The sequence below is a fragment of the Danio rerio genome, chromosome 8, assembly GCF_049306965.1.
Source record: "Danio rerio strain Tuebingen ecotype United States chromosome 8, GRCz12tu, whole genome shotgun sequence".
Classification (NCBI taxonomy): Eukaryota; Metazoa; Chordata; class Actinopteri; order Cypriniformes; family Danionidae; genus Danio; species Danio rerio.
In genome coordinates this window covers 38,806,426-38,833,765 of record NC_133183.1, presented here as the reverse complement: position 1 = coordinate 38,833,765, position 27,340 = coordinate 38,806,426, and the positions used below count along the sequence as shown (strand labels likewise).

General features: G+C 34.3%; 2 protein-coding genes and 1 long non-coding RNA gene across 4 annotated transcripts in view; 1 reads left to right on the top strand and 2 right to left on the bottom strand.

Moving 5' to 3' along the window:
- The window catches only part of LOC141375737 (E3 ubiquitin-protein ligase RBBP6-like), a 307,115-nt gene that overhangs the window by 70,786 nt on the left and 208,989 nt on the right, over positions 1–27,340 (bottom strand). The gene's annotated exons all lie outside the window — the stretch shown is intronic.
- On the top strand, positions 1,990–22,703 carry LOC141375789 (uncharacterized). Its single transcript, XR_012384602.1, has 6 exons — positions 1,990–2,037; positions 3,444–3,498; positions 7,168–7,222; positions 7,974–8,031; positions 21,991–22,052; positions 22,161–22,703. It is a non-coding gene; the product is annotated as an uncharacterized lncRNA (long non-coding RNA).
- Positions 23,989–25,749, bottom strand: LOC141375716 (E3 ubiquitin-protein ligase RBBP6-like). 2 transcript variants are annotated; one of them, XM_073910622.1, is made up of 7 exons: positions 25,429–25,749; positions 25,139–25,235; positions 24,960–25,035; positions 24,732–24,820; positions 24,595–24,655; positions 24,353–24,492; positions 23,999–24,257 (listed from the first exon to the last, which is right to left on the bottom strand). In XM_073910622.1, the coding sequence occupies exons 1-7, from the start codon at positions 25,586–25,588 to the stop codon at positions 24,083–24,085; spliced, it is 798 nt and encodes a 265-aa protein (XP_073766723.1). In that variant the 5' UTR covers positions 25,589–25,749; the 3' UTR covers positions 23,999–24,082. The 2 variants fall into 2 exon arrangements, with proteins under 2 accessions (XP_073766724.1, XP_073766723.1); XM_073910623.1 differs by lacking the exon at positions 24,595–24,655 and having other exon boundaries at positions 23,989–24,257.

Sequence of the window (27,340 nt, the reverse complement as noted above, 5' to 3'; positions counted from 1 at the left end):
GAGGACCAAGTATGTCTACTGAATGTGACTTAGCAGTAGGCTATTGTTTTGTTAAATCTGTTTATTCATGGTTTATGAGGACATGGTTTGTTATGCGAGACTTAAAGCTTTTAATGTTTTCTTCATCTTTCTTTGCTTCTCTCTTTCAGCGCCTCCATGAGCCTGTGGCTTTAACCAACACAAACAGAGTTGTCTTCTACAGAGGTTTGTTAATTATTTTGTCATGCTAATTTGACACTCCTTAAAGGGATAGTTCTCCCAAAAAGTACAATTGTGTCATCATTTGCTCACCCTTTAATTGTCTCAAACCTTTTTGGGGTTATTTATTCTGTTAAAGACAAAAGAAAATACTTACAAATAATATGGGAGTGAATGATTACAGGTTTCCATCTTTTTTTGTTTTCTACCATGAAAGTCAATGATTACAGATTTTCTTCCACCAAATGTCTTGTTTTTGTTTTTTATCAGAAGAAATAAACACGTAAAGGTTTGGAACCCTTGAGGGTAAATTGTTAGTGAGTAAATGTTCGTTTTTGGGTGAATCATCCCTTTAAGTGCTAAAATAACAGTTTCATATTTCTGCTAAATGCAGTGTAGCAGTCCTGTGTGTTTTGTCATGGTTTTTGAGGACCAAGTATGTCTATTGGATGTGACTTAGCAGTAGGATATTGTTTTAATAAATCTGTGTGTTTACTCATGGTTTATGAGGACACTGTATGTAGAATGCAATGTTAGCAGTAGACTATTGTTTTATAACGTGTGTGTTTCTTCATGGTTTATGAGGACATGATTGGTTAAACGAGACTTAAAGCTTTCAGTAAGCGAATCTCATGTTTTCTTCATCTTTCTTTACTTTTCTCTTTCAGCACCTCCATAAGCCAGTCGCTTTGACAAACACAGAGTTGTCTTCTACAGAGGTTTGTTAATTCTTTTGTCAAGCTATTTTGATACTTCTTGAAAGGATAGTTTTACCCAAAAATGAACATTTACTCACTATTAGTTTACCCTCAAGTGTTCCAAACCTTTATGGTTTTCTTTTTTCTGTTTAACAAAACAAATAAGATACTTTGAAATAAGATAGAAACCTGTAACCATTGACTTCCATAGTAGTAAAAAACAAGTAATATAAAAGTCAATGGTTACAGGTTTCCATCGTTTTTCAAAGTATGTTTTGTTTTTAACAAAAGAAATAAACCCTTAAAGGTTTGGAACACTCGAGGGTAAATTAATAGTGAGTAAATGTTAATTTTTAGGTGAACCATCCCTTTAAGTGCTAAAATGACAGTTTCCTATTTTTACTAAATGCAGGTTAGCAGTCCTGTGTGTTTAGTCATGGTTTATGAGGACCAAGTATGTCTATTAGATGTGACTTAGCAGTAGACTATTGTTTTATTAAATCTGTGTGTTTCTTCATGGTTCATAAGGACACAGTATGTGTAGGTTGACATAGTGCTAGCAGTAGACAATTATAACGTGTGTTTCTTCGTAATTTGTAAGGGCATGATTTGTTATGCGTGACTTAAAGTAATTTAACAATGTTAAAAAAATCTTATCTTTGCTTCTCTTTTTCAGTACCTCCCTGAGCCCGTCACTTTGACCAACACAGAGTTGTCTTCTACAGAGGTTTGTTTATTCTTTTGTCATGTTATTTTGACACTCCTTAAAGGGATAGTTCACCCAACAGTACAATTGTGTCCTCATTTGCCTACCCTTTACTTGTTTCTTTATTTGTTCTGTTAAAGACAAAACAAAATACTTTTAAAAAGATGTAAACCTGTAATTCATAGTAAGTAAATGTTCATTTTTGGGTGAACCATCCCTTTAAGTGCTAAAATGACAGTTTCTTAATTAGACTAAATGCAGTGTAGCAATCCTGTGTGTTTAGTCATGGTTTATGAGGACATGATTGGTTTTGTGAGACTTAAAGCTTTCAGTAAGTGAATGTCATGTTTCCTTCATCTTTCTTTGCTTCTCTCTTTCAGTACCTCCATGACCCAGTCACTTTGTCAAACACAAACAAAGCTGTCTTCTACAGAGGTTAGTTAATTCTTTTGTAATGCTATTTTGACACTCCTTAAAGGGATAGTTCACCCAAACAGTACAATTGTGTCATCATTTGCTCACCCTTTACTTGTTTTAAATCTTTATGGGTTTATTTTTTCTGTTGAACACAAAAGAAGATACTTTGAAAAAAGATGGAAACTTGTAACCATTGACTTCCATATTATTTGTGTTTTCTATTATGGAAGTCATTAGCCCCTTTCACACAGTGATACCGGTAAATATCTGGAAAATTTCCGGAAAGACTTTACCGGTATATTCAAAAAAGCGCTGTTCACACAGGCGAGGACGTTACGGAAATTTTCCGGAAAAGAGCATTCACACATCCATTCCAAAATACCGGTAAATTCTGACAACATTCACCACAAATGAGCTTTAAACGGCTGCGCTTGTATTTGTAAACATTTGACTAAATTACAAACTCTGTGGATGATCAATATTGTGAACAACTTTCGCAGGATCACTTTCGCATGTCGAGATGTTCATAATATGTGCATGTGCAAAGCTTGAAGGTAAACAAACAACGGCTTATCATAAGCATCTCATCGATGATTATTTACACAGTTATCATTAAGAAGAACATATAAACGTGATCTGACTAACTTCTAGCAGCTAAATGTGTCTGGAAAAATATTCAAAGGCTTTTATCCTCACAAACCGCGCGGACGTAAATGCGTCTGACTGTTGTGATTGGCTAAAGCAGACGTCTCACGTCAGCACGTTCTAGACGTGCACGCGCTTATTACGGGAATCTTCCTTTTGCATTCACACAGCGCAGCATTCCGGCACATTGCCGGTAATGTTACAACTTCTCTTTCCGGAAAATAGCCAGAACGAATTTACCGGTATTTTCAAAAAGGACCTGTTCACACATACAACCTTTCCGGAAAATTGCCGGCAATTTTCCGGAAAGGTCTGTATGTGTGAAAGGGGCTATTGATTGCAGGTTTTCTTCTTCCATCATAATATCTTGTTTTTGTTGTTTATCAGAAGAAATAAGCACATAAAAGTTTGGAACACTTGAGGGTAAATTCATAGTGAGTAAATGTTCATTTTTGAGTGAACCATCCCTTTAAATGCTAAAATTACAGTTTCCTTTTTCAGCTAAATGCAATGTAGCGGTCCTGTGTGTTTAGTCATGGTTTATGAAGACACAGTATGTCTATTTAATGTGACTTAGCAGTAGGATGTTGTTTTATGGAAACTGCGTGTTTCTTCATGGTTTATGAGGACACAGTATGTGTAGTTTTACATGGTGCTAGCAGTAGACTATTATAACGTGTGTTTCTTCATGGTTTATGAGGGCATGGTTTGTTGTGCAAAACTTAAAACAGTAAGTAAACGAATGGTAAATTTTCTTTATCTTTGCTTCTCTCTTTCAGTACCTTCATGAGTCCGTCACTTTGACAAACACAAACAGAGTTGTCTTCTACAGAGGTTTGTTAATTCTTTTGTAATGCTATTTTGACACTCCCTAAATGGATAGTTCACCCAAACGGTACAAATGTGTCATTATTTGCTTACATTTTACTTGTTTCAAACCATTTTGGGTTATTTCTTCTGTTAAAGACAAAAAAAAAGTACTTTAAAAAAAGATGTAAACCTGTAACCATAGACTTCCATAGTAGAAAACACAAATAATATGAAAGTCAATATTCATTGGTTTTCAAAGTATCTTTTGTGTTTAATAGAAGAAATAAACCCATAAAGGTTTGGAACACTTGAGGGTAAATTAATAGAGTAAATGTTAATTTTTGGATGAACTATCCCTTTAAGTGCTAAAATAACAGTTTCCTATCTCTGCTAAATGCAGTGTAGCAGTCCTGCGTGTTTAGTCATGGTTTATAAGGACCAAGTATGTCTATTAGATGTGACTTAGCAGTAGACTATTGTTTTATTAAATCTGTGTATTTCTTCAGGGTTCATGAGGACATGATTGGTTATGCGAGCCTTAAAGCTTTCAGTAGTTTTCTTCATCTTTCTTTGCTTCTCGCTTTTAGTACCTATATGAGCCTGTCACTTTGACAAACACAAAGACTTGTCTTCTACAGAGGTTTTTGTAATTGTTTTGTCAAGCTATTTTGGTACTTTAAACCAATCATGTCCTCATAAACTATGAAGAAGCACACATTATAAAACAACAGTCTTCTGTTAACATTGTAAAACTACACATACTGTGTCCTCATAAACCATGAAGAAACACAGATTTAATAAAAAAAACATTGTACTGCTAAGTCACATCCAATAGTCATACTTGGTCCTCATAAACCATGACTAAACACACAGGACTGCTACACTGCATTTAGCAGAAATAGGAAACTGTAATTTTAGCACTTAAAGGGATGATTCACCCAAAAATTAACATTTACTCACCATTAATTTACCCTCAAGTGTTCCAAACCTTTATGGGTTTCTTTTTTTCTGTTTGACAAAACAAATAAGATACTTTGAAAAAAGATGGATACCTCTAACCATTGACTTTCATATTATTTTTGATTTCTATTACGGAAGTCATTGATTGCAGGTTTTCTTCTTCTGTCAAAATATCTAGTTTGTTTGTAGGTTTGGAACACTTGAGGGTAAATTAATAGTGAGTAAATGTTCATTTTTGGGTGATCAATCTCTCTGAGTGTTAAAATGACAGTTTCCTATTTTTACTAAATGCAATTTAGCAGTCCTGTGTGTTTAGTCAGGGTTTATGAGGACCAAGTATGTCTATTGGATGTGAGTTAGCAACAGGCTATTGTTTTATTAAATCTGTGTGTTTACTCATGGTTTATGAGGACACAGTATGTGTAAGTTTACATAGTGCTAGCAGTTGACTTATAACTTGTTTCTTCATGGTTTATAAGGGCATGGTTTGTTATGCGTGACTTAAAAAGTCCCTTCAAGTGCTAAAATTACAGTTTCCTATTTCTGCTAAATGCAGTGTAGCAGTCCTGTGTGTTTAGTCATGGTTTACGAGGACCAAGTATGTCTATTGAATGTGACTTAGCAGTAGACTATTGTTTTATTAAATCTGTGTGTTTCTTCATGGTTCATGAGGACACAGTATGTGTAGGTTTACAATGTTACCAGTAGACTTATTTCATAACGTTTGTTTCTTCATGGTTTATGAGGACATGATTGGTTTTGTGAGACTTAAAGCTTTCAGTAAGCGAATGTCATGTTTTCTTCATCTTTCTTTACTTCTCTCCTTCAGCACCTAAAAAAGTCAGTCGCTTTGTCAAACACAAACAGAGTTGTCTTCTACAGAGGTTTGTTAATTATTTTGTCAAGCTATTTTGACGCTCCTTAAAGGGCTAGTTCACCCAAAAGTACAATTGTGTCATCATTTGCTCACCATTTGCTTGTTTTAAATTTTTATGGGTTTATTTTTTCTGTTAAACACAAAAGAAGATACTTTGAAATAAGGTGGAAACCTGTAACCATTGACTTCCATATTTTTTGTGTTTTCTATTGTGGAAGTCAATGATTGCAGGTTTTCTTCTTCAATCAAAATATCTTGTTTTGTTTTTTATCAGAAGAAATAAACCCTTAAAGGTTTGGAACACTTGAGGGTAAATTCATAGTAAGGAAATGTTCATTTTTGGGTGAACCATCACTTTAAGTGCTAAAATGACAGTTTCCTATTTTTACTAAATGCAGTTTAGCAGTCCTTTGAGTTTAGTCATGATTTATGAGGACCAAGTATGTCTATTGGATGTGACTTACCAGCAGGCTATTGTTTTATTAAATCTGTGTGTTTCTTCATGGTTTATAAGGACATGATTGGTTTGCGAGACATAAAGCTTTCATTAAGCCAATGCATGGCTTCTTAATCTTTCTGTGCTTCTTTCTTTCAGTATCTCAATGAGCTCGTCACTTTGACAAACACAAACAGAGCTGTCTTCTACAGAGGTTTGTTAATTTTTTGTCAAGCTATTTTGACAGTCGTTAAAGGGATAGTTTACCCAAAAATGACAATTGTTTCATCATTTGCTCATCCTTTACTTGTTTTAAACCTTATGGGTTTAATTCTTCTGTTAAAGACAAAAGAAAATACTTTTTTAAAAAAAGATGGAAACCTGTAACCATAGATTTCCATAATAGAAAATACCAATAATATGAAAGTCAATGGTTACAGGTTTTCATCAGTTTTCAAAGTATCTTTTGTGTTTAACAGAAGAAATAAACCCATAAAAGTTTGGAACACTTGAGGGTAAATTAATAGTAAGTAAATGTTAATGTTTGGGTGAACCATCACTTTAAGTGCAAAAATGACAGTTTCCTATTTTTACTAAATGCAGGTTAGCAGTCCTGTGTGTTTAGTCATGGTTTATGAGAACTAAGTATGTCTATTGGATGTGACTTAGCAGTAGGTTGTTGTTTTATTAAATCTGTGTGTTTCTTCATGGTATATGAGGACACAGTATGTGTAGGTTTACAATGGTTTACATAGTGCTAGCAGTAGACTATTATAACATGTTTCTTCATGGTTTATGAGGGCAGAGTAAAGGAGTACACCCAAAAACGACAATTGTGTCATCATTTGCTCACCCTTTACTTGTTTTAAATCTTTATGGGTTTATTTTTCTGTTAAACACAAAAGAAGATGGAAACCTGTAACCATTGACTTTCATATTTTTTGTGTTTTCTATTATGAAAGTCAATGATTGCAGGTTTTCTTCTTCCATCAAAATATCTTGTTTTTGTTGTTTATCAGAAGAAATAAACCCTTAAAGGGTTGGAATGCTTTGGGGTATATTAATAGCAAGTACATTTTCATTTTTGGATGAACCATCCTTTTAAGTGCTAAAGTAACAGTTTCCTATTTCTGCTAAATGCAGTGTAGCAGTCCTGTGTGTTCATTCATGGTTTATGAGGACCAAGTATGTCTATTGGATGTGACTTAGCAGTAGACTATTGTTTTATTAAATCTGTGTGTTTCTTCATGGTTCATGAGGACACAGTATGTGTAGGTTTACAATGTTACCAGTAGACTGTTATTTTATAACGTGTGTGTTTCTTCATGGTTTATGAGGACATGATTGGTTTTGCAAGACTTAAAGCTTTCAGTAAGTGAATTTCATGTTTTCTTCATCTTTCTTTACTTCTCTCTTTCAGCACCTCTATAAGTCAGTCACTTTGACAAACACAAACAGAGCTGTCTTCTACAGAGGTTTGTTAATTCTTTTGTAATGCTATTTTGACACTCCTTAAAAGGATAGTTCACCCAAAAATGACAATTTTGTCATCATTTGCTCATCCTTCACTTCCTTCAATCTGTGTTTCTTCATGGTTTATGAGGACACAGTATGTGTAGGTTTACATGGTGCTAGCAGTAGACTATTATAACATGTGTTTCTTCATGGTTTATGAGGGCATGGTTTGTTATGCGAGACTTTAAAAGTAAGTAAACGAATGTTGAATTTTCTTTATCTTTGCTTTTCTGTTTCAGTACCTCCATGAGCCAGTCACTTTGACCAACACAGAGTTGTTTTTTACAGAGGTTTGTTAATTCTTTTGTCAAGAATTAACAAACCTCTGTAGAAAACAACTCTGTGACTGGCTCATACCCAAAAATGACAAATGTGTCATCATTTGCACACCCTTTATGGGTTTATTTTTTCTGTTAAACACAAAAGAAGATGGAAGATGAAAACCTGTACTCATTGACTTCCATATTTTTGGTGTTTTTATTTTGGAAGTCAATGATTGCAGGTTTTCTTCTTCCATCAAAATACCTTGTTTTTCGTTTAACAGAAAAAATAAACTTGTAAAGTAGAAAAGTCCAATAGTAGGAAAAATAATAACATGGAAGTCAATGAGTGCACGTTTTAATTTATTAAGAAAATAAACTAATAATAATTAAAATAATAAAATAATTTAAATAAGTGAATAACAATGTCTCTCTCACTTTCTCCCTTCAGGAAATAACAGGTGAATCTTGACAGAAATCCAGGAAGCCAGACAGTGATGGTGGTGATGGTAAGAATTTCTGTCAATAACAATGCAGGAAGAAACTAAGTAACTAAAATTACTTTAAAAATAATGTGCATTTTAGGCCTTTTTTATTTTAAGCAAATTTTAAGCATGATCTAAAGGGTTGAGTTTATTTTCTTAATGAGTTATAGGTGTATTTTGAGAATAAACCAATCAGAGTCTCATCTCCCATTCCCTTTAATAGCCTTGCATCGTGCCATAAGCGCATTTGCTATTTACATGACGTAAAGTAAGTTTAAGTGGAAAAACTGAGCATTTCACAAGCAAACAGTTAACAGTTATTTTTAACAGAAAACTGTTAAACAGAGCATCTACCGCGCGAGAATGAGAGATAAATGATCTACTTTCACTTTCGCTCTTGGTGGATAGGAAAATCTTTACGCACAGACATCAGTTAGCCTAATAATAATAATTAGTTGCGTTTGTTAAGCGCAAGTATTTGTTTCAAAACTATTTCTAAATGCAGTTCTAATTTTCAGCAAATGAATAAATGAACAATAATAACTAAGTGTTGTCATAAACCTGAGTTATATCCTAAAAAACATGTTGCCCGCATATGGTCTAAAACCTGCAGGTGGGCAAATCTAAGCTTTTTTTTTAATAAAACAAATATAAATATGGATATAATAATTAATACTGCTAATAATAACATACAAAAGCAAATTGTTATGAATAAAAACTATTGCGTCGTAGAGAGATAAACAGTGTTTGTTATTTTAAAGTGATAGGACTAAGATGGTCAATAAATAAGGTTTTTATTTACCTATTAATTCACAGTTTTAATTTACATTTTGTTGATTATATTTTACTCTTACTTTTACCTATTAAAAATCTTATTTTTTTCTTATTATTACTCTTATTTTACTTTTATTATATTTATATTTTACTATTATGTTATTTTGTCTCAATTACTGTACATTAATAGCAAATTAATATTTAAGTAGGCCTAATTATTTATTTAAAAACATTACCAGCGAAATACTAAGAAACGGTCTGGCGCTATTTTTATATACAGGCCTATCATAATTTTAAAGAAAGCTGCAAGGTGTGCTACATTATTTTAAATTATTTTTTCTGTCTGTTACTTGAAGTTCAGTGCGTGTGCCTGTGCGCTGAGAGACAAGGCAATATTGACAAAATATTGAATTTTGTTTTTTATATTGCATTGCATTAATTTGCAGAGATGTTTTATAGTTTATACAGGCCTAAAATAAACGCTTTGGTACAGAGTTATTATTTTAAAACAAACCTGTGTTTGTAATGATAGATGTAGGTGTCACAAAATACTTTTTAAATCAGTGTTTTTATTAATATGATTATTATATATTGTAAACAACACTTAATAAATACTGAAATGTCCTTAATACACACCTTATTTTTTTTATCAATTACAGTGCTTCCCGCTAGGGCTGCTCTATTATGGGAAAAATCATAATCACGATTTTTTTGGTCATTATTTTAATCACAATTATTCAAAATGATTATCAGTTCAAGTCAAAATTATTAGGGCTCCTGTGAAATTATTATTATTATTTTTTATAAATATTTCCCAAATGATGTTTAACAGATTCAGGAATTTTTCACAGTATTTCCTATAATATTTTTTCCTTTGGAGGAAGTCTTATTTGTTTTATTTCAGCTAAAATAAAAGCAGGTTTAAATATTTTGAAATCTATTTTATGGTCAATATTAATAGCTCCCTTAAGCAAAATAGTTTTTGATGGTCAGCAGAAGAAATTACTGGTATACAATGACTTGCCCAATTATCCTAATTAAGCCTTTGAATCGTACTTTAATCTGAATGCTTGTATTTTGAAAAATATCTAGTAAAATATGTGCTGTCATCATAACAAAGATGAATGAAATCAGTTATAAAAAATTAGTTATTAAAACTATTATGTTTAGAAATGGGTTAAAAAAAATCTTCTTTCCATTAATCAGAAATTGGGGGGGAAAGTAGGGCTAATAATTTAGATTTCAACTGTATTCATTTATTTTCCTCCCTGCAAAGGAAAGGGAAATATGTACAATAGAATAAAAATATGAAACAAACTGTGCTTTAAGCATCTTCACTGTAAAAAAAAAAAAACTTTGATTATAGCTACTAAAGTCCTTCAGACAAGAACAGTGAGGGATTGTCTTCTTTTGTTGTTTGATTAATGGTAAAAACAGTCGGCAGCAGGAATATCACGCACTTTCACTTTAAGAGCAGTACGGTTCTGATTTATGGTTTCTCTTTCACATGTCTTTTGATTCTCAACTAGTTTGTTTATTACTTAAATGAGAGTTAATATGAATAATCACTGAACATCGCGTTTTGATACCTATTTGACCATTAAAATGCTCACATTAAGATAACTTTAGATGTGTGTGCTTTGCTCTGAGCACACAGTGTGCGAATATGTGTGTGCCGCATACACACACCATGCGGTCTCATTCATGCTTTTAAAACATGAATGATTCGAATGTACATCAATGAATGATGCACATGCCGTGCTGCAAAATTACAATGCATGCTTTTAGTAATATTCACGTGAAACTGAGCTTTGCAGAGCAACAAATGTGTACAACTGAAAAGAGGACGATATATGATGCAACAATCGTTTTATCTCGATTAATGATTTTCATATTCGTTTGAAGCCATAATCAAAATCGAATTTTCGATTAATTGCATAGCCCTACTTCCCGTATGTTTATAATATACTTGCGAAGGTAGCAGGCCCGGCGCCAGGATATCATAACTGAGGAGGCATTTTAATCCCATGACTAATTTTGGTCCCTCTTGTTCCTTTCATTTAGGCTATTTATTCACATTAATTATTACTTTGCATTACTGCCTAAGTTACTGACTCAAGGCAGTAATATACTTTTTTATAGTAATAATGATATGCAGTTTTGCTATTATTGATTTTATACCATTTATCAACGCAGACAGATCATGGTTCATTGCCAAACGAGTGCTTTATATCAAATTTTATTATCCTTATATGGGCCTATAATAGGCCTATAAAGGTTTAAAGTTTTAGGTAAAGACGTCAAACTATGCCCATACATGCAAGCCAATCCACGGTTAGACTATTCTATAACCGGTAAATAAATATAGTAAAATCAGCATTACTGAATCACGCTTCACAAAACCTTAACCAACCAAAATCAGTGTTAGGAAAAAGTTAAATGTTACAATCAAATGTCATTAAAAAAAAATTATTAAGTTACATTTTAAGGCATTAGTACGGAGACTCGGAAGGGACGTGATGGTGAAGAAAAAAAAACTGAGTGGGAGAAAAAAAAACTGAGTGGGAGAAAAAAAAAGGATGGTAGAAAAAAAAACAGTGATAGGAATATATATATATATATATATTTTTAAGTTTTTGTTCCCTCACAAAGATGTTTTGCGTTATCCACACTTCCTGTTCACTTCATACCTGTCAACCCTCCTGTATTTTACCATTCTATCCCTCTATCATGCTATTGTTAAGTATTTTCCCATATTTCTCATATATTTTTATTTTTGAAAGCATTCTGAAACAAATATAAAAATGTCTGCATTTACTTTCTTTCCATTAAAAGCTGTGGGTTGATCATCGCCCTTCATATGCAACCTCTGAATCAGGGAATGATAAACTGATCCCAGATCAACTTCTGTACATGCCATTTAAAGAGGAGCTAAAGTGCAGGATTCAGATCTGTGTTTAAACAGACAAATATACTTAACAATATGTAAACATGTTCGTCCTGTGTGTTTTATTTTAAACACAACTCATTTTCTCTTAAATGAGCACAAACAGTTACTTAAGTAATGGAATACTTTCATTATAGATCTGTGCATTCTTAAATTGACACCTCTGATATGAAATAAAAGAAAATGAGAGATTTATTTGCTGCTCATCACTTGTTTGATAACAGAGGTGTCGCTTTAAATGGTGTGTATAGAAGCTGATCAGGGATCAGTTTATCATACCTAGCACATCCGTATACATGCATTCGCTAATTCACAGGTTGCATATGAAGAGCGATGATCGACCCACAGCTTTAATGGAAAGAAAGAGAAATATGGGAGAATCCCAGCAAAAACGGAAGGCTTGGGAGAATCCTGGTAAAACAGGAGGGTTGACATGTATGAAGTGAACAGGAAGTGTTTGTGGAAAAACAGTTTTGCGAGAACGCAAAACATCTGCGAGGGAACGCAAAAACTTCCAAAAGAGGATTTTTAAATAAAAATATAGTCAAGGTAAAATGTTCAAAAACTAGGTCTGAGTCACTCCTTTTCTTCCGCCGTCTCATTAACACACCTTTATTAAATTACAATAATTAACAAATTGCACAAACAAACAGTAATATTTAAGAGTAAACTAATGAGCTATTTAAAAGTACACTTTAAAGAAAACCACATTTATAAGAGAGACTGTGCCTTAAAGCATATACTGCTCTGTCACACTGCTTTTATTTATTATTTTAGGTTTGTTTATGAATGAATTATTTAAGTTAAATATTTCATGTATGTGGTTTAATATTTAATTGGTCATTAAATCAAATGAAGAAGCTAGCTACTTTATTTTTTGACACTTCAACCGATCAATAAACAAAGAAATGAACAACCACAGATTATTTTATTCTCTCTGTAAAGTATTTAGATACTTAGACTATACTAAATAATTAGACTATTCTATATAGTTTTTAACATTGTTTGGGCTCAGTTGGGATTATTTGTTAATGAACTGCCACTCATCTTTCCATTAAACATTTTGATATTAAAATTATGTTTTAACTTTATGTCTCCAAGATTGCATTGTAATTTTCTAAGTTAAACTAAACTAGTTAAACTAGACAATTAAAATATGCTGTAAAAAAGTTTAGGTTGATAACTATTTTATTTTGGCTGGAAATGATTTACTGCTGGTTTTATCTGACCAGAGAACAACACAATGTTGGAATTGACGTAGTAGCATTGTGTAAAGTGCGATATGAGACAGCATATTTAATCCTTGCACTATTTTAAGTGAATGCATATGTATTCCACCGACTCCAAAATTAGGAGTTAAGAGTCTCATCCAAAAAACCCAGAACCGAACATCCCTAATCGACGCCCCATTGATGTTTCTTTGAACATCAGGTGCCATTATTAACTGTTTATCAAGTTAAATTTCAAACTGAACCTATAACTGTTTTTGATTAATTCAAAGTATAGCCCAGACTATTTTTTTCCTTTTCAAAAGCAGAAGCAGTATAGCCTAAACAGGACAGTTTTACAAATGTACAGATAAGCATTTTTATAACTGAACATCACAAAAGGCCTACAAGAATTTTCAGTCCATTTTTATATACAGGCCTATTATAATTTTAAAGAAAACTGCTAGGTGGGCTATATTATTTTAAATCTAGCCTATATTATTTTTATTAATTTCCTCTGTATCTGTCACTTGCGATTCAATGCACACGTGCTGAGCGAGACGAGAAATAAGGCAATATTGACCATTTTTTATAGGCCACTATAGTATATAATAGTTTATTTTTACATATAGTATTGCATTAATTTGCATTGACGTTTTGTAGTTTGTAGAGGCCTAAAATGAATGCCTCGATTTGGAGTTATTTAAAACATAATCCTGCGTTTTTAACATTCTTTAAACCAATGTTTTTTATTATTATTATTTAATGTGAATAACTTTTAATTAAAAATTGTAATGTATTTATTACACCACCTTATTGGGAAAAAAAAACGATCAATTACAGTGCTTCCCGCAGGTTTGAAATATAGGACTTGCAGCATTGAAACACCATTTACCCACATCACATAGTTAACTATGCGACAGACAAAACTTAATTGCATTTTTAATAATAATTGTATTTATTATGACACTTTTTCTTTTAATGGGTTAAAGTAAAAAAAAAAAAAAAAAAGAATGTTACAAAAGACTGAAATCAAAAAGAAATGCTTTATGCTATTTAGGAGCAATGTGCAGCCACTGACAGGTAAAATTCGCTTTTCTCTCTCAAGTTCAAAGCAAATTAGGCTTGCCACGATAGACGGTGTTGACGGTGATACCGGTTTTAAGACGCAACACCGGTGACATCACGTTTTTACCGTGACACCGTCCTCACATTTGTTTTTTCTAAGTATTCGTTTTTTTAATTTATTTTTTTATTAAATATTTATTTTAATTAAATGGAAAATAGAATTCGTAATAATTTACTTAAGACCAGAGCATGCTTTATAATTAAAATCTGAACATAGTAATGTGTCATATTTCATTTATCACGTGAGAATAAATATGCAAGGCATACTCTCATTTTAAAAATCACGCGACCATCATCTCACAGTGTTTAATAATAAATATCTTATTTTTATTAAAACAAGAATGATGTAGCAATGCCGCGCCATCGACAAGCCAACTGCAGAGAAACAAAGCAATCATCACGGCAACTTAAGTGAGCACTTTTTCCGAAGTTCAGCTCTTCTTTTTTGCACTTTATGCATTTCATGTAAAAAAATAAAAGATGAATATGCCTACAAGAATGTAACCTGTGTGCGCGCGTCTTTTATCACTGAGGCCGCTGTCTTTAAAAACCGAAAGTTGCTTCATCTGTCTGGAAATATTTCGGCTTTTAATAAATGAAAAGTTAATTTAGGTGAGCCAATATTAAAAATTGCTATAAAGTAACTGTGAAGTGCGGCAACACATCGAATCTGAGGTCTGATCTCATCTCTCTCTCGCTATCATTCAGACATCGAAACGCCACACAGGTCAAGTCGCAAAACTGAGGCTGGTACCAGCTGACAGGTAGAACAGCTGAAGCCTTTGCGAAATCTTTCAAAATACAGCGCTGAAATTAACAGGCACAAATATCTTTGAGCCAGAAAGTCACGCCTTATCTGTCAAAACGCAATTCGAGCCAATAGGAGTTGTGTAGCCTATTAATTATATTAATTCTAATAAAATGAAAACCAAATTAAACTATTCATTGCATTTTTCGATTGATAAAAATATACGTAAACGAAAAAAAATCAAAGGGTGGCTAGTTTGTATTAATGTGTCTTAAAATTAATAAAAATATGCTCAGCCTATTTAAGCTTCACGGTTATATGCTGCGAACCACGTTACTGAACTACAATATCTCCGAGGGAGACTATATAACTCGATAGACAACATTACCTTGAGGGATTTTAAAAACAAAAGGTGTTTTAAAAAAGGAACAACACGCCAATCGGCAACAAATAAAACATCTTGCCAGGGTATGCTGTGTGTAATCCGCCACTGACAGTGACATAAGACACCTGCGCCTGTCAACTGTGCTTGTAAGAGAGCTTAAAGCTTGTATCGATATAACCAAAAAAAGCAAGATCATATAGTTATAAATATTCCATAACAATACTTATCGAAATATTTATACATTTACATGTTGATTATTTTTTTAGCCTGTTAAATAAAATTACTTTTATTTAGCCTGTCTTTAGATTTTTTACACAATGTTTAATTTCTTAACATTTCTTTCTTTTTTATTTAAAGTTTATATATAAAATGAGTGCTAGCTTGTTTAGTTGTGATCATTATGCAAGGATCATATTTCATATTCGGTTTATTCTTCACTAGCCTATAAATTCGTTAATAAGGCTATTTTATAAACGGATTGTTCATAAGGACTAAGCTATTAATATATAATGCAATAGGCTAAATAATACATTAAGAAATTGAAGTCAGGTAGGACAACAAAAGACAACCAAACATGTTCCCCCTGTTAGCAAATGTAACCAAAAAGTATCTTTACGTGCAACAAGCTGCTCATCTGAGGGTGTGTTCAGCACGATGGGGAACATAGTGAGCCCCACAAGATCCCATCTTAAGCCAGAGATGGTCAACATATTGGCCAGGATTCCTCGCAAAGAACAAGTAAACCTCACTGTTAATAAATGCCAATTTACAATGTTTTATTTTTTATTTTTTTTTAAAGACTGTGTCAACCTGTCATTTTTGTAATGTCATTTTGAAAGCTTTTCTTTTATATTTGTTTCTTGTTCATTCGTTTAATCTTATTTAAACTTTGTGCATTTTAATTACTTATCTTGCTATTTTATTTTCTTATTCTTTTAAAAACATTCTAACATTCATCACATTCGTCCATTCAAACAATTTACGCCGAATTGGCAATTCCCGCAAAACTGAAAGTGAAAGTATTATATGCATTTATAAGCTATTTAAAAGCAGAAAGAAAAGAGGAAACCCCGACCCCCACTATGATACCGGTATTACCGGTGTTGTCACATGTCGATTAACCGGTGGGGAAATTTCCTCATCGTCACAACCTTAATTTGAATGATTTTAGATGTGTATATAAAATAGCCTATGTAAAATATTAACATCATCAAATTAATAAAATAATGACAAATTTGAAATAAATGACAGAAAAGTTAATAAAAACAGACATTCTCTAAAAAATGTAAAAATCGCAATATTAAAATGAGTAGATTTTTTTAAAATAAAATGCGTTGATTAACTATTACTATTGGTGTATATATTTTACAGCCAGTCTAGATCTCATTACGTCCTCTCCCGAGTATATAGCCGAAGTTTTTCTTAGTCGTTTACATTAAAGAATCTATTATTTACTTTTTCTCTCTGTATCGCGGCTGAGTGTTCGCTGTCAGCTGAATATAGGCTTAAATTAAATCTAAAAAGCAACTAGCCTGCGAGCTAATATTTGTTTTTTGTTTTTTTCGCATAACAGCCAATTTCAACCGCGAGGAGATACCAACAGCTTGATATGCAACATTTTCTAAAATGTTATTTAGCTCGGAATAAAAACAATTCACAAAAAATGATTTAGTGTGTGTGTTTTTTTAAGATTGGATTAGCCTATTTCACAGTGTGTAAACATTAGAAATAATAATTAGGCTAAAATACAGTAGATTACCCCTTCATTCAGATATATGTCGTTGTTTGGGAAACTCTCCCCTGGTCTAGAAGTTTCTCTTGCTTCTTATCTGCTCCACAAGCGCAGCACGCTTCTTCCTCTGGCTCTGCACCAGGGCTGGGTTTCCCAAACAACAACGTAACTCGCGGCAGAAATATCATAGTACAATGTGTCGTTTGGGAAAAGAACGATGTAGTGACGAGTGTGTCCCAAAACCTGTAGTTTCTCTGTCACAGATCTATTGTTTGACCCACATTAGTTATAACGTAAAATGCCCATAATGATGCTCTAAACGAGGTGGTAACAATTTCTTTAGAGAGAGAGAAAAAAAAAACATTATTTTATTTGCAAATTATATTGTTTTACACAATCACACATTTAAAAAAAATCTATCATAGTTTTGGTGAAAACATGCACTTATATTCCATATTAATTGAAATATATATAACGGCACATATAAGACCTATTTTTGTTTCCTTTACAAATATTATTAAGAATTTCATTTCTAATTTCATATATAAATCATTAATGGTTGTAGGCCTAATTTACAGTAGGCTATTTATTTAGAAATAGAAAAAACTTTTTAATATAATATTAATTATTATTATTATTATTAAAGTAGGATATTGCAAACAATATGCAAAATAAATGCAAACAATATTCCATGACTCCCAATATCAATTGCTACGAGCCTAATATAGAAATTTTAATTAACACGTAGTTCAGTCCATAAGTTGCTGTGAATAGAAACAGCCTATATAAGCCTACATTACCAGAAGTTGGCCTATAGGTAAAAGGTATATAACCGGGGATTTTGTGTCAACCTTGCTTGTGAAATATACTCAAGATATACCCCTGCCCTCATCTCAAACAAAATGTTTGGCTATTAATGAAGCAGCCTGTCTGAGGTGTTAATGGGGCATTGCGCTTTAACCGAAAACAACAACAACCCAAAAGCACTAAATTGGTTACAGGGGTTGCTTCAGAAAATTGCCTAATAATAATAGAAGTAGTAGTAATAATAATAATAATAATAGTAACTACTGGCATGTTTATAACTAAAGTTGTTTTTACTTCGGTTGCACCACATGCTCTTAAGGCAAACCGTAGTTAGTAAGGTCATAAGCTCTCCGTAAAGTCATACATAGTTGCATTAAATCACCTAATATCAAATAAAAAGTGTTTCAATCGTTAAACTGATTTAGAATTCTGCAACTAATGCATCTACATATAACTGTTCTTTGAAAATTTGCTGTGAATGCACACAAATTACACAAAGTTATCAAAACATAAAACTTGATTTTTTAAATATTCTACACGTTAAAGAAAAAATAGCAGGGAGAAAAAACCCAGTCATAAAGAAATGTATGTTAACACAAAACATTTCTTGAAACAAAATTAAACTCTTCATTCACAAACCGAAAGAAATGCGAGATTTAGGAAGAAAATAAGGCTGTGAATAGAGGGAGATCATCGCAAGCTCCTCGATGTAAACTAATCTCACCGTCATCTCTTTTCTACCATTATACATGGGGGGAGGCTGCGGTAAATTTTTAGTTGGAACACAGCGTTAGGTTTAAACTGAGTGAAATGCTGCAACACAGAAATATTTAGTAGTGCGTACATTGTAAATTAGTGTCCCTTTAAGTCACAACTAGGCTTCATTTTAACTTACACACTGCTGGTGCAACTGGCCCCATGTAATCAAAAAAGGCTGCATATTAATAAGTGGGTCGCGGGTTATAATCTAAAAGCTATTGCCAGTCAAACACAGCACAGCCATTACAGCAAAATGGAGAGATTTAAATGTACATATTGCACATATGGAATTATCCACTCACTGCATGTCGTCTACCCTGATAAACATGCTAATTGTCTTATTATTATTAATATTATATTGTATGCACTTATGAAATTAAAGTTTATAGAGCCTGGTTTATACTTCTGCGTTATGATCGGCGTAACCCACGGCACATGCAACCCGCGTAGCTGTTTATTTTACTTCTGCGCAATGTCTCTGTTGGTCTGCATTAACACTTTCAAAACGGTAGTTGGCAGTGAGGTGTTAATGTTCCTCTGTGTTGAGTTTCTTCGCTGTTGTTTTGTTTTTTCTAAACGCTTCCTGAACATGCAAGTGACTCAAACTCGCTCATTTTGAGGCTGGAACCGGCGGACGTGGAACAACTTTAACTATGAGATAAACACAAAACAAAACTTTCTATCCAGAGCTCCTTCATGGGACTCCACACGTGTAAACAATCGCTCTATTGGGCTCGCACCACTCGTACGGCTCTTGGTCCCGCCCCCAGACTTGTCAGCGCTGCCAAGCCGACCAATCACGACCATCAAACAAATCACGACCTTGCGCTCTGTGTCGTTGCGACTTGTAGTTACATTTTTTGAGAGGTGCACATCATCGACGCCGACGGCCAATAAACAATGCTTAAACATTAAAATGTGCTTTTAGAAACTTCAAATATTTATGTTTCTAATATTTAATTATACATTTGCTGTGTTTAATATAGGGGATAGAATAGCATACAGTATATAAAAAAAAATTTTTTTGTCCTTTATACCGAAATAGGCCGGCTATAAGAGGAGGCGCTCTATTAAACAAGCAGAAACAGCACAGACTGTTCACTCTGCATGCATGTGAAAGAAATGAACAGAGAAAAATAAACAGACGATAAATAATAGGCGACTCACCTTACGTGCCGATATGCCCATTTATTTAATTCATAACTGCCACTAATAGCTATGCAAAAGGGAACCTATTTTGAGTGTTTGGCATGTAGTGACAGATTTTCAAATATTTGTAACCTGGCCTATAATAAATAATAATAATTATTGATAAAGCAAGTTATACTGCAATCAGGTGATGTGTTTCATTGACTCGATAACCTTAATATTTTGTAGTGTGTGCTGTGACGCGATTTTCATTTCTTGCAATGTGCGCACGTTTAAGATTTGAGGTAATAACATCGCCATGATAGTCAAAGAAATGTAAACATTCTTTTTACCCCAACACAATTTAATAGGGCGCTATAAAGGCTAAACAACTTCATTCTTATATTTGTTTAATTTTTGCAGCCTGGGGCTATACTTCTCACCATCTATTGTATCTTTTCTAAAGCATACAGTATAGTGTAAAAGCATGTTTATTACTAAGAAAAAAGAAAATGTATTTTTTAATTGATCACATCACATAATCTACTGTAGGCTACATTACACATACAGTAAGGGCTGCTCTATTATGGGAAAAATCATAATCACGATTATTTTTGTCATAATTGCAAACAAGATTATTCAAAACGATTTTTCAGCTGAAGTCAAAATTATTAGCGCTCCTGTGAATTTTTTATTTATATTTTTTTAATAAATATTTCCAAAAGGATGTTTAACAAATTCAGGATTTTTTTTACAGTATTTTCTATAATATTTTTTTTCTTCTGGAGGAAGTCTTATTTGTTTTATTTTGGCTAGAATAAAAGCAGGTTTAAATATTTTGAAACCTATTTTAAGGTCAATATTAATGACTTGCCCAATTATCCTAATTAAGCCTTTGAATTGTACTTTAATCTGAATGCTTGTACTTTGAAAAATATATAGTAAAGTATGTGCTGTCATCATAACAAAGATGAATGAAATCAGTTATAAAAAATTAGTTATTAAAACTATTATGTTTAGAAATGGGTTGAAAAAAAATCTTCTTTCCATTAAACAGAAATTGGTGGAAAATGGTTGCTAATAATTCAGGAGGGCTAATAATTCGGATTTCAACTGTATATATGCAGTTATTTTCCTCCCTGTAAATGAGCAAAGGGAAATATGTACAATAGAATAAAAATATGAAACAAACTGTGCTTTAAGCATCTTATAAATGAATAAATGATCACTGAACACAGCATTTTGACACCTATTTGACCATTAAAACGCTCACAGTAAGATAACTTTAGATGTGTGTACTCTGCTCGTCTAGCCTAAGTGCACACACACAGCAGCATGTACAAATCAGATTATGAAAAATGATGAAGAGCATGCTTTTCCTTTTATCCTTTATTTTTAGTTTTTTTTTTGTTTTTGTTTTTATTTACACATTTTTTTAAGTGGTGAGGACAATATTCACTGGTTCCCCCCTCCTGTATAATAATTAAATGTTACATTTTTAAGAACTTCACAAATAGCCTAAATAACACTTTTCAGTATCAGTGATAATATAAATAGTAACTAATAATAATAATAATGATAATAATAAAAAGAAGAACAAAAAATATTAGCCTATTGATAACAATATAAATGAGATGTTGAGGAAAAAACAGCGTAGGCTACTAACTCTCCACTGTTTTTGGTAAATTATTTGACAGAAAAGCTAACATGCTGACACATTGTCTGGATTAAGCAGACCTAGTTGGAGTCGCAATGTTTCCAGCAGCACTCAATACACGTTCAGACTTTCTATCGCAGTGCTTGTAGCGCAAATGCACAAATGCTTTTTCCTATGCTACATTTCTCGTCAATGTCTTCCATTTATCACTTTCTCTTTTGTATCTGGCCATTTTTAAATAGGGCTCTGCGATATCTGGCTGACAAAAAAATCAAAAAATAAATTTTAATTTTTATAATTTTATATATTTTTATTTTATTTTTTGTGCTCATAATATTGACCTTTGCAGTTTTTACCTTTTTATTATTCAGCTAAACTAAAAAACGGAAGACTTTCTCCAGTGGAAAAATATAATAGGGAATATTATGAAATTATTGATTGCCTTTTTTTAAAATTAAGAAAAGTCTTTACATGGAAAGGTCATATCACTTTCAATAGTCCACAATGATTCAAAGCAGCTACTGAAAGTTATACTCGCATATGTTGCTGTTAAATCATGTAGTTGTGTGATGTATAACCATGGTGTAAGTGCACACCTAAGGATTAACCGTTTTTCCAAGAAAGAGACTTTTAAACGATATTGATGAACAGTTGATATGATCTATTAAAAGTCAGTGATGCTAACAGTTAATCATCTTGTTTGCTTTCAGGCTCTAGCACTGGCAGAACAACCTACATGAGAAGACCATGGACAAAAGCAGACGTGAAGGCTGTAATGAGTTCAAAAGACTGATTATTATTATACACATTTTCATTTTTTTTCCTTGTCACAGAGTGACAATATTTAACCATTTTCAAACCCACTTCTGTTCCATGCCAGTGCTTCACAGTCCATCATCACTCTAGGGTAGTCTCTACATTGCTCTACAGTTTGCCTCTGCTTCTCAACCCATGTCTGCCACTACTCCACAGTCTGGTACTGCTCCACAGTCCAGGTCCACGTCTGCTTCATGAGCCTGGGCAATACCCATCACACAAAAATACATAACCCACAAATGCAGTCCCTCAGACTAAACATTTACAACAGTGTTGAGTAGCAAAAAGACATGTTTTTTGTTTTTTATTTACATGTTTGAAAATGGTCAAATATTGTCACTGTGACAAAAAAGTGAAAATGTGTATGATATTAATTAGTCACATTATAACACATTATATTACTGTCACATTACGAAATTTAGTTTTTAATCTGTTTTGTGTTCATATCATTCTGTATGTATCATTCAATTTGTGGAATCAAACTTTTATGTCTAGTTTTATCTTTTTTTCTTTTTATCTATCTTTTTATCTATTTTTATCCATCTATTTTTTGTTCTTGTCAGAGCGATAATAGTTGATGCATTTCATAATAAAATGTATATACATGTTTAGTTCCCCTGCTGTTTTCCTGGACTTCAAAAGTAAAATAAAAAAAGTTTATTTTTTTATTTCTGTCATTGAGTGGCAATGTTTTGTATTTGACAGTATTCTAGTGCACTACCATGTTGTGTTCTAGTATAAATATTTAAATTTGAAAAAGAATAATCTGTTGAACGACTTAATTAAATTTTAAAATACCATTAGTTTGTTTATAAGCTGTAATCATTCATTCATTCATTTTCTTTTCGGCTTAACCCCTTTATTTATCAGGGGTTTCCACAGTGAAATGAACCACCAACTTATCCAGAATATGTTTTACGTTGCGGTTGTTCTTCCAGCTGCAACCCATCACTGGAAAACATCCATACACACTCATACACACACACTACGGACAATTTAGTGTATTCAATCCCCTGTACCGCTTGTCTTTGGACTGTGGGGGAAACCGGAGCACCTGGAGGAAACCCACTCCAACACAGAGAACATGCAAACTCCACACAGAGTTCACAGAGGGGAACATTTGTGTTCTGGCCAAGTAAAAGAATAAAATAATGAATATGTTATCGTACAGTTGTGCTTCTGGTTGTTCATGGTTGAAGGTTCTTTGCCAATTATGTTCTTTTTTTATCTGAAGTTGCCTTTCAAAATATCTACTGTCCTATAAAATAAGAGCAAAGGCCCTTAAACAATTAACTCTTCATACTTTAATGTTAAAATGCTGTCTTTTTCAGGTTATTGTTCAACAGTACATTAAACAGATTGTTTAACTGATACAACACAATAAGCCTACAGAATTGTTAAATCAAAAGTGTATTATAAGCAAAATAGTATTTTGTCATTTAAGAAGTGACAGGCAGAACCTTAGCAACTGAGATGGGTTTAGCAGGTGTCTAGCTGAGGAAAGCCAGAGTCTGTTCTGTTGTCACCCTTACTGCAATAGCAGAATAGTGTGATATGTAAAATGTGTTAATCAGTCCTTTTAAACCATGAAGGGGCTAGGTTTGTGTGTAACATGTAAACACCTTGTAAACCATGATTTTGTCTGTCCCCATAAGCCTGTGAAATGTCACATAGTTAATTTGAGTGTGTTGTGAAACTAAAATTGCTGTTTTTAAGCGTTGTTTGCCTTTTGTAGCTCAAATAAAAAATTTTGGCACAAGTTTTATGTTCGTAGGATGTTGGCAAAGGTATGTCCCCGTAAACCACCAAAAAGTCACATTGACCTCATAAACCATGTATGCCTGTATGTGTGTGTGTGTGTTGCACTGCTGGAGTGAAGGTTAACCAGTCCACACAGTTCATGCGGCTATAATCTTTATTATCTTTTATTAATAAACTATGTACAATATTTACACGTCGGCTCCAGGTCTCTTGGATGAAGGTCTCTCAGCGACGTGGTCTCTTCTGGTCGCCGCGCGTCTCTGGTGAAGATGGGGAGCGGGACCGTTTCCCTCCGGCGTCCCGGACCGAAGATGCCGCACCTGCTGAGGACGAGGAGGGCAAAGGCTCGGTCTGGCAGGAGAAGGACGGCCTCTTTCTCTTCTCAGCAGCATAGGCCTCACTGAACAGATCGAGCGCAAACACACACAAGCAGACATCATGTGAGATTTGGACAAACACTAGAACATGCGGCTATGCCAAGTACAGTTTACTCACGCGTCTATGATGGGAATGACGTATCTGCCGCTGCCGTCTATCATGACTCCCTTTCGGTCTGGGTCGTCCACCTCCAACAGGAAGCTGCGGGGAATCCCTGTGCTCTTCCAGATGCGCTTGTGCGGCGCGGAGCGGCTGCCCTGTGAATTGAGGAGTGACAGTCAAACTCTGAGCAAACAATCTGACTGATGAGGACAAGAGCTCAAGTTCACAGCAACCGTGAGCTTGGAAAACCCAGTTACCACATTAGTGGGGCAGTGCCTAATGTGGTGTCCCGGGATCCCAAGCAGCCTCATGGCCTCACTAGTGAACATCAGAACCATGAGAATCAGCTCAGACATCTCTCACAAAGCAAACCTGTCAGTGTCTGAACGCTCACCTGCTGGAGTAGTAGCACAGGCTGGACTGGTACATCACCGCTTTCAGCTTGTCCTCCTCTGACGCCTTTGCCTCAGCCAGATTCTCAGTCTGTTTCACAGGCATTTGCACATTTGAATCTTTTTCACCCTCAACCCTTCAAACAATCTCAAATCTCCCTAAGAAGCTGAGTGCGTGTGCGTATATTGTGTGCTTTACATTGCTATTGTGCTATTCATTTGTTCAATACCTTCAACAACTGCTCCAGTGAGAGGAGTGAAGGATCAGCTCTAGGTGAAGGTTCACGCCAGCGTCCAGCTTGATGTCTGCAAAACAAAGGAGCTGGTGTGACTAAAACACCAGGGACAGACCAGGAGTCTTCATATAACATCTAACAGAGGACGCGTGTGCTCATTTCACAGCACTTACCCAACAAATCTTCTGTTTGAGGACTTCAGTCCCGCCGCAGGGATCCGTCTGATGATGACCGACGTGTTTTTAGGGATGAGAGCATCATCTGTGTATTCTGACAGCAAAATAAAATCAGAATCAGCACATAATTATGGAGCACGGTATACTTTGAGAGCCATTAGCCTTTTAAAACAGTCAAAACATCCCTACATGTCAGCATCAGCACCACCTTACAGCTTCCAGAAGTGTCTGATGTAACGCATCTAATGTTAGCGTAGAACAGTTGAAGTGTCTTTTCCTCAACTCACCTTCATCAGTCTGGGCGTTGCTGATCTTCAGCTGGCAGAACTTCAGCCTCTTGCTCCTCATGATCTGCCGCTTCAGCTCCCCCGCGCTGATGTTGAGGCCTTCAAACTGGAGCGAGTCGTAGGTGAGTCGACTCTGGAACCTGTAGTGAACACAAGACATACTGAACACAAACACAAAGCACAGCGTAATAAAAAGGGTCAAACCTGAGTGATGGGAACAGCAGGCGATCAATCGACGTATCCAACGATCAATAATCTGGAAAAATTGTCACGGAGGACGCAGAGATCAGATGCCAATCGACACAGCGAGATTCAAACAACACCCACAGGACGGTTGTCATGGATGCTGATGATGAACACGTGACGCATGCGCTGTACAACTTCCGGCAATATTATTATTAATATTAATTTTATTGATAGTAGTAGTAAAATCATTGCGATAAGTATAATAAAATAAACAGCAGAACAGTTGGCCATCTCTGAATAATACACAGCGACGTTTCCCTGCACGAACGATTCAGGCCTTCGCCAAGAAGACTCGGGTGAGTCGATGATTCAGGGATTGATTCAACTGTCCGTTCATCCTATTGGCTTCTTTGGCTGAATGAATCGTTCAATGCTTTACTCAAATAAAGCGGCCTCTTGCTGCCACCTATTGGGGGTTTGCTTTTTTGTTTTCAAAAGTACTTTGACACTTTTTTAAAGGCACCTTTAAGTTCATTTTTGCACAAAAGCTCGTCTCTGTGCGTTCCAAATGGTTTGAAATTTCCTTAGCACATGGTTTTCTTGATGCGTTTGAAATTTTCAATGTAAATCCACTCGTACTTGCATTTGATCTTTATTATGCCTTAAAATCAAAACTATACTAAAGGTGTCTTATCCAAATGCAGATTTTCATTCAAAACGTTATGACAGAACCATATTACTTTACAGTGGCCCATGGATATATATATATATATATATATATATATATATATATATATATATATATATATATATATATATATATGTGTGTGTGTGTGTGTGTGTGTGTGTTGCTTGTTTCTTATTTACCCATGCAGTGACTTTTAGGCATAAATACTATGTAGGCTTGCTAAAGGGTTGCATGAGAAATGTCATCATCGTGAGAGCTTGACTTTTTTTTTGTCGCTGCCTTTAGTTGTGGTGAAATGAGATGCATCATGTCGTTTATCTGTTTGTGCAGTCTGTACCTTCATTTCTGAATCGTGTGGCATCGTACTTGAAGCCAAGTCATTTAGCCCAAGGCATAGTTGTCTTAGAATGAGTAGTTTGCTGATCAAATTCCACATTTTGATGAGGCAAAACACATCTTGGATGTTTTAATTACTATTTTAGGTGAAAAACAAAACAATGAGATTTGTGTAAAATCTAAAGTTAACCAAGTCCAGCCCGCCATCTTGTCCTGCCTCTCAGTTCTCTTAAGCCTTGGGCCGGCTCTGTGAAGTGGCCTCTTTTGGGCTCATCATTGAAGACCGGACGAGCTGCAACATTTCGTTCTGCCAGGTTCTGGGAGTAGATGAGCATGTCATCGGTCTAGACTATGGTCAACTTGTGAAGTTACTCATACACCTCCGCTCATGGCATATTACCATTAAAATGAAACTTTTCCAGCAGAATATGACGCTCTAAAAAAAAAAACTCCATCGGCACTGGTATCTATGAAAAACACGACTGAGCACTAATGGTACACTCAACAATTTACACTGACATTTGAAGGATCACCTGACATTATTCAATTCAATTCAATTCAGCTTTATTTGTATAGCGCTTTTACAATGTAGATTGTGTCAAAGCAGCTTCACATAAATGGTCATAGTAACTGGAACAGTGTGGTTCAGTAACTGGAACAGTGTAGTTCAGTTTTTAGTGTTTAAGTTCAGTTCAGTTTAGC